General features: G+C 41.4%; 1 protein-coding gene across 2 annotated transcripts; it reads right to left on the minus strand.

Moving 5' to 3' along the window:
- Nucleotides 1–3,981: 3,981 nt before the first annotated feature.
- LOC125508154 (protein DEHYDRATION-INDUCED 19 homolog 4) lies at nt 3,982–8,233 on the minus strand. Of its 2 annotated transcripts, XM_048672758.2 has the most exons (5): nt 7,973–8,233; nt 7,712–7,872; nt 5,521–5,598; nt 4,766–5,028; nt 3,982–4,447 (listed from the first exon to the last, which is right to left on the minus strand). In XM_048672758.2, the coding sequence occupies exons 1-5, from the start codon at nt 8,019–8,021 to the stop codon at nt 4,345–4,347; spliced, it is 654 nt and encodes a 217-aa protein (XP_048528715.2). In that variant the 5' UTR covers nt 8,022–8,233; the 3' UTR covers nt 3,982–4,344. The 2 variants fall into 2 exon arrangements, with proteins under 2 accessions (XP_048528715.2, XP_048528716.1); XM_048672759.2 differs by lacking the exon at nt 5,521–5,598 and having other exon boundaries at nt 7,973–8,231.
- Between the last annotated feature and the right edge of the window lie 264 nt (nt 8,234–8,497).

Here is an 8,497-nt window from a genome sequence, read left to right on the forward strand (position 1 = left end):
TATTTTTTCTTGGTACAATAAGGGGATGGCCTAGATGTATAGAAAGTGGGTCCATATCAAGCCACGGAAAAAATATTTGTAGCGGTAATTACTGTTTTTACTAATATGATAGTGGGTTTATTCTAGTTAGGAGTTTAACAAGAGGGACAACAAAACTAGTGTTACCTTGAAATTGCTGAAGTCATTTTGATTCGTAGCAACGCCCGCAAACTATGAGATAATCCACAAAAGTCAAATAATTAATAGGAGGATAAGTGGACCCCAAGGAGATACCCCAAAGATTCTTCCTCTTTTCAAGGCATCCTAAAGAGAGAGCGACAAGTTCATAAATGAAAGGATGAAAGGATACGACGGAAGAGGATAACATTGTCCAATACCTCAAGTACTAGAAACTGACCAAAATGTTAGCCATTAATATTAACCACAAAAGTAGCCGGGGGCATGCATTCATAAATAGGATTGATAAAAAGACCATGCAACCCTTTACGTGCCAAAACCCTAACAATGAAGCCCTATTAAACAATATCAACGGCTTTCACAAAGTTTACCGTTCACATACAAACATGTAGATTCTAGGACGAGAGTTGTTCTTGAGCAATAATGATATGGTTAATTTTCTAAAAATATATCGTATTTGCGACTCTACGACCTTGAATGAAATCTTGAGTTTGGTGAATATAATAATGAATCTGATCTTTAAGTCTGTTAGACAAGATTATAGCTAGTGATGATTTTATACATGACATTACACATGACAATTTGGTGTACTAAGACTTTTGATGTTGTATCTATGAGTAGTTTTGTGATTGTGTTAGCAGTTTTGTCACACGACATGTCGAGTATCTATAGTAGACTAACCTCGGTTGTCTACAGAAAATATTGCATATGAACTTTATTCATGTATTGGAAGAGGAAAGTGCACGTTTGTAACCTGTTGACAAATTGTAGCATCGTTACACACAACCTGCAAACATTTCTCATCGTTGCATGAATATCATTTGTAAGTTATAGTCATAAATGATGATGGCTAAAAATAGGCAGCTTACGAGTACTATAACCGCATGATTTATATGTAGTGTTGTGTGTAACTGATATGAGGGGATGTTGAAAATATCATCAGTATGGAATATTGTATGTATGTGCTCAAATTTAAGAGGACATGACAAGTGGCTTACCAAAAAAATTCTGTTGGAAACATCTAACAATCTTGTGAGCAATTTCTCTTGTCTTTACCTAAAAGTGTGCCTGCGAATGGAGAGCGTGCCTGGTGAAATTGTGGTATCTTTACCCTTGGGTTTGGATTGTTGGAAAAAAAGTGATGTAATGGATTAAATCACAACTTTGGATGCCGGTATATTTTGAAAAGTAAAAACCTTTTATTTAATGAAAATCAACATGCGATCTAGCTTTCATTGTGGTTTAATTACAGTTATGGTGATTTGAGGTCATGTACCACATTTCAGTTTCATTCTGACTTCACAAAGGTTTAATTGGAGTTTTTTTAATTAGGTTTCAGTTATTCATTAGGCAACTCCTCTTCATCATGGTTTAATCGAGGTTCCCCAACGGTTTAATAAAGTCAACAAAAATGTTTCAAAAGCATAAGATGAGGTTTGGTGGAAACTAAAAAAACTCAAACAACAATAAAAGCCAACTTAAGTTGGTATGAAACCTCGGTGAAAACATGCAACCACAATGAACTCAATTATACGCATTTCAAAACTTTATAGATGTTCCATGCAGGTTAAAAAAGCAAAAATGAAAGAAATTGAAACCATATTAATTCACTTTTTGATGATCTTGTCAAGACACATACAATAGTCAAGTCTATTCCATAAGTAGACATTCTTCCAATTATATGACCTTTTGTGTTTGGATAAGAAATATATTAGATACTTAAATTTAATGATGGGAGAGGGAAAGGTGGACTGCATGTTGATTTTGATGTAATACAAAATTTTCAATGTGCTAGCAGCTCATCTCCAACCAGACATTCTCCCTCTATTTTTCATCCAACAGCTCACACACTACATTTGATATGTGTACATCTATGCCCATCATGGACCAAAGTTTAGATTGATTTTGCAAAGTAACTGGTGATTCAGAAAGTTTGAAAAAAAATCACATGTACAAATGATTGATCATTACATGTATGAGTAATGTTTTGTGAAAATTGTCACTTTTCTCTGTGAAAAATGTTAAAATGGTACTCCCTTTGTCTCATAATATAAGAGTATTTTTTACACTGGTGCAGTGTGAAAAACGCTCTTATATTATAGGACGGAGGGAATATATACTAGTTGTTCGATCATTTTTTAACTTTCTTGTAACTTGGAACAGAGTTTCCGAAAATCCAAAATAAGGAGTGCATCTCCTCGCCCCTCCGTGGACATACCCGTAAAGAAAGGAGTATGTGACCGAGATCAGAAAATCCATATACAGCTGTCAACTGTCAGTAACCTTGTGATGACGAGGGTGATCCTATAAGAACATCTTCAATAGATGGTTCATATATAAAAATACCTAATTTTAGGACCGTCTAGAGAAAAAAACGCTGCTTCAACAAATGGTTTATATGCAAAAAAAATTGGACCGCGGCTTCTCATGATGTAAAATACAACACCTCGCGGTGCAAATATACATCACGAGATGCATCTGGTCCAAAACCAGCCGCCGCCCGCGAACGCTCAACCGCCACTTCATTTCCTTTCCCGCCCGCGCCCGTCCGCCCGCCCGAAGAACAGCCGGCCGGAATCCGCCACCGCGACCGCCCAAAACCTCGCCGTCGGCGCCGCCACCATCCCACATCCCCGCCGCCGCCGCCCGGACGCCGCCGAATCGGGTGGTAGCCGGCGCGGGATTCGGCCCCTCCGGCGGTCCGGCTGCCGCGGTAGGCCTCCGCCGGGTCTTATAGGCTGCCGCCGACCTCCTCCCGTCGTTCGTGAGCCTGTCCACGGCCGTTGCGCCGGCCGCACGACCGCCGCACCAAGCCCTCCGCCCGGCTGCCGAACTAGTCTTCGCCGCCCGTCGAGCTCCTCTTGGTCGGCCTCCTACCTCATTTCTTATCACCGCCGCCGTCCGCAACAGCCAATCCAACCGGCGGCCATCTTCTTCCACCACGCGCACAAGGTGTTCGACGGAATTCCCCAAGGTTTTGGACCATGAATTTGGACCATCTATTGGAGTTGCTCTTTTGGACCATGAATTTGGACCATCTTTTGGAGTTGGTCTTTTTTCGGAGCTCCAAAACGCACTTTTTGACGGGCCAAAATTTACATCTCCGATTTTGGACCGTCAAAATTTGAACCATCTATTGAAGATGTTCTTAGGTGTGTGAAAAGCTAGTGAATACAATTATGGAGGTCATTGCAAAAAAAATTACAGAGGAAAATAAATAAATATCCATTGGTTTGCAACTCTTGTTCTTCTGATTTCAGCTACTTACAATCTTATTTTTTTTTTCAGGACCTCGTAGGACTTCAACTATGTTTTGAATTAATTGAGATGTAAGCACTTCCTCACCACAAAGCGAAGAGGAAGGATGTGACGTTCCCTGATCTTTACAATGGCCTAGGAAAGGTTCGAACGATCCAAGACTTTGCAAGCCACATACGTGTAAATAAACCATAAAAAAATAGCTCTTGACGCGTTCGGAACACGTAAGGAAGGCTGGGTTACTATACGAGTCTAGAGCCAAAGTCTTCCCCCGCGCCTTCGTTCCCACGGGCCACGGCTCCCAAAATCGATGTTCCCACAAGAATTAGCATCCAAATATCATCAGACTAAGTTGAATGAAAATATATTACTGTACTGTTACATTTCCCTTTTTTCTACACATGGCTTGGAAAATCTTTAGTTTATGGAAAATTAAATCAAAACATTATTCGGTGGAGAACTGATTTCATAAGACAAGCACCCTGACTAATGATCTTGCAGCAAATAAAAACGCACCAATGAGGATGGAGGGTAGAACAGAGCATATGATCAGCCAACCTAGAATGAATAGGCATTTCATGTCCGAAAATAAATAGGATGAATTATTTCAGAAGTCACTAGGCCTCCCAATCATACATACAACCAGGGCCGCCCGCGGGAGCCCCCCGACAACATCTCATCAAATTACCAGACCTATATATACTATCTTATTGTTCATGCGACACCGACCGACGCGCATACTAACCAACATCCATATTCACAACATTCATCCTTCTTAACATCGCACAACAAAGCCGCCATCTGTTTTTAATGGCAACTGGGTGAAAGGTAGCAACTTGCGCTAAGGTATACAACTGTCTGGCGAAGCAAGAGCTGCCTTCTCAATCAATTTTCGGAACAAGACATTCTTCACAAGATGTCATCAAACATCAGGGACAGCACCAGCCCCTGCACAAACTGGCTCCTCTTGGTTCTCTCCTCCTTCTCCTCAGGGAGCAAAGGCTCCTCAGCACTGTCCAACAAAAAAAGCCATAATCAGCACACCACCATGCAGAAATTACAATCCATGATTATCAAAATGAAACTAGTTCATAAGATATTACTGTTCATCAAAGTGAAACTAGTTCATACGATATTACTACTATTTAGCAGACATGTTTCATATAGCCTGCTTAAAGTGAAAAATGACTTCATGAACCGCCCTCAGTGACAGGTTTTTAGTGACCGACTATGGATTTTTCAAGCAATTGCATATCAAAATGACACCAAACTGTTGGTGTAGCGTCATATAAGTGAATGAAGCGTGCAAGTTGCAAATGACTTTCAATACCTTTCTTCTGCTTTCTGCTCCGAGGCATCACTTTTCTCAATAACTTTTTCCAATAACTCTTCTTGTGCATCTTTTGGTGAATCTGCATCATCATCAATGAAGCTACCGACAAAGGAGGAGAGTAGAGGATCAGGCACTGTGTTGAGCGAGGTGGCACGAGAGGATCCACCATAGCGGTATTGTATGTGCGCCGCATCCTTTTTCAATGCGGAATACATTGAAGAAGGTGATCCAGATGAAACTCGCTGGTTCCTCCACCTGCCCTGCATGTTACAAGCATGAACATAGGATTAGATAATATCCAAATAAATATGGAATATTATTAAAACAGGCATGAGAGTTATTCAAATAGGAAATACTTCATATTAGAGAAGGGACCAGATTACTCAAGTTAGTGCTGTATGAGGGTCATTGCATGTATCAAGTATCAATCAAGCACAGGAGGTTAATAATCTACAATCAATCAAGCACAAGAGAAAGCTAATCTATTATCTTCGCCGTTCGTCCTTCCAAACCTATGTTCTGCTCCCCAATCCTCTACAATGTGCCATTTGGCCATCTTCCTGGCGGTGGTTAACTAGTTTATTTCATGCATGTTGATTTTGTTGAAGAGGTTCAGAACTCGAATACTTTAATGATCTCATTTTCCTAATTGCAGATCATGATTGAACAATAACAGCAACCTATTCCATGCAGTTTCAGTTATATATAATAACTGACTGATGAATGATGATGCTTGTTGAAACTAATGATACCTTGAAGAAATTGGGATGCTCTGAGGTCATGTGCCCAACCAAGTCCATCCCAACTCTATCTGTGCATATAGGGCACACCTAAAGGAACAAAATGAAAAATAACCAGTAAGCAGACAAAACTGATCATGTCTGACTTATTTGTGGATGGGCATAGTTGTTTCCACAACAATCTAACAATAGATGTTGGAATTTACTTGAACATTTCCAAATATTTCTTATATCACAACATGCAAGCGAAGTGATAAAATACATAAATCCTATCCACACTATCAATAATCAACTACACATGGAACACAAAAGTTATCTTAGCAATCCTTAAATCCACATATTTCATAAAGAAATAATAGGAATAGAAGCTACTGCAGTTCCATTGCCTAAACACTATTTTAAAAGGCCACATGCACAAGCGAAGCATCGCTGCTACAAGCCTACAACTACTATAGCGGCACTAGTACACACTACAAGATATAAAGAAAAATTAGCAGCCACTGCACATTGCACTGCAAAATTAGTTGTACAGACCCTAACTGGTCACTTACCCAGACACGAGTAAATCCAAGAAAATCAGAACCACTAGACTTAATCCGGAAAGTGTAAAATATTGACAGCTCAGACCACAAATTCCTCTTATCCACGCTGTATAAAACATGGAAGTACGACCAATGCAAAGTGTGCACTATTTAGTCTTGATGTTGTACACGGTTTTGCAGAAAAAAAATCTTAATACTCACCACTGGCATTAAGAGCATCCAACACCTTTTGTAACTAGATTTGATTGTGATCCATTTTTATCTTGACGTAATCCATTGTAAGTCATTACTTTATGCTACATTTCAGTTGAGTGCATCCAGCATATTGTATGGTTGGATTTTAAGTTGACATGTGATGATGATGCAATATCATGTAACTATGATTCCGCACTTAGGATGGCTCTGTTGTTTCATTTGTAAGATTGCTATGAAGTTTATGGCATTTGCAAACAATAGAACCATGATTTTCAAATTATACTATGAACTGCAATAGCCATCACTACAACTTTTGGGCCACACACAGGAAACATTACATTGAGAGGAACCCTACTTCCTCAAAGATCTATCCAGTATAAACATATGCACCTGGAGCACTCAATAACATAATGCACAATATTTACAAAAAGCAGTTCAATCAAACTCCCAAAGTTAAACTGAACAATTAACTCCCGATTTCAACCAATCAGAGCATAGAATTCATCTCACCAAGACACCAACTACAAGTGTGAATAAAAACTACAAATTCAGAGTATATTATATGATTGTATCAACTAAGCCACATGAATGCCATGCCATCACATCGACTTTATGTATCTACTGAAAAATAATGTATGGACTAAATTAATTGGATGGATCTAATCTTCACACGTGAAACACATCTCAATAAATAATATTTCCGTTATGACGGATGCACGCCATTACTCCTGCAGTTTCCACATTAGTGGATCTTTCAACCAATTCTTAATACACTTACAAATTTCTCTAAACATAGAAAAGATATAAATAGTTGGATCTTCTAATGCATTCTTATCAAGTAAGAATGAATTAATGATGCCACTATGAAACAAATGGAGACATCAAATGAAAGCACCCAAACTTCCTTGCAGAAGTAGAAAAATGAAGCCCAAAAAAGTAAGCCAGGCCTTCAACTAGCTTATAACTTAACACGCAAGCAACTTAAACATCCAAAAATACTATACTTGCAAGCAAACCTTGAGAGTGAAAATTAAAAGCAGCTCAAACATGCGCCGTATGCCAGAAGAAGCACTCTAAATTCCTAGCTCAAACATCTAAAGGAAGATTAAGCACATTTCTACACTATCAGATGCAATTATGAGGAGAAGAACCCTATGCAGCAGGAAAATACCAACTCTGTACACAGCAATATCTTAGCTCAAAAACTAAAAGCATCTCAAACATGCATAGTATGTGAGTATGCGCAACTCATACGGCCCAAATTCCCACCTTTGCAATTAAAAATATGAAAATGACAAGTAAAATCACCACACACATACAGGCATTTCCCGGAGACTATATAGAAACAAAAACAATGCCTACATGTTACACAAGAGATTAACGACAAACCCTAATTTTTGAGCTAGATGCGCCTGAGAGCCACTAAGTGTTAGTACATCTTTCTATGAAGGTTGAGATGAAATTACCCCGGCCTTGGTCTCCGCCGCGTGCTCGTCCTCGATGTGCAAGCACAGGCCGACGCCGTCGAACTCCTCCCCGCAGAAGGGGCACTCCAGCTCCTCCTCCTCGGCGCCCCTCTCCTCCTCGTCGTCGGTCTCCTCCGCCTCCTCGAGCCGCATGAGCGCATCTGCCAAAGCACAAAACCTCATCAAAAACCTCCTCAGGAAACCCTCAAAATCACACGATTTGGAGCCAAGATCGGATCTTTGGGGTGGCGAAGCACGAACCGCGGAGCCTGGTCTCGGCCTGGAGGCGTTCGAAGGTGTCCATGTCCATGGCGGCGCCGGCTGGAGAGAGGGGCCCTTCGGCTTCCTGGCCTGGCCGGGGTCAAACCGGGCGGCGCCGGGCGCCGGGAGGGGGGCGGCGATCAGCGGGGTTTAGAGCTAGGGTTTTTGCGGCGGGTCGGAGAGGGGGAGGGGAGAGACACACCGACACGGCCGGGGGGAGGAGAGAGAGTGTGGGTGGCTAGCTATTTGGGTGAACGGGGGAGAAGCGCTTTTGCTTAGGGAGGAAGGAGGGGTGGCTATGTTGCAGAAACCCCCCTCCAGTATGGTGGGAATTACGGGGCACTGTAAATGGGCTGACGGCCTCAAGCCCAGTGTGGATCCAGCCTGCCCATTTTTGTCCACATTATCTGGAAAAGAAAAGGCATGCACCTAATGACACGTTTCACTTGGGGGGGGGGGGGGGGGGGGGGGGAGGGGGGGGGACCCTTATGGCACGTGAGGAAAATGGCAACTCGGCATCCTCAC

Source organism: Triticum urartu, chromosome 5A (assembly GCF_056163025.1).
Source record: "Triticum urartu cultivar PI428250 chromosome 5A, HENAU_Tu73, whole genome shotgun sequence".
NCBI lineage: Eukaryota > Viridiplantae > Streptophyta > Magnoliopsida > Poales > Poaceae > Triticum > Triticum urartu.

What these genes read in the sequence shown, in the direction of transcription:
- LOC125508154 (XM_048672758.2), bottom strand. Translation starts at nt 8,021, where the DNA reads ATGGACATGGACACCTTCGAACGCCTCCAGGCCGAGACCAGGCTCCGC. An exon ending in CGGCGGAGACCAAGGCCGGG is followed by an intron (nt 5,599 to 7,711) that starts GTAATTTCATCT and finishes TTGTTCCTTTAG; the next exon opens with GTGTGCCCTATATGCACAGA. An exon ending in GAGCAGAAAGCAGAAGAAAG is followed by an intron (nt 4,448 to 4,765) that starts GTATTGAAAGTC and finishes TTTGTTGGACAG; the next exon opens with TGCTGAGGAGCCTTTGCTCC.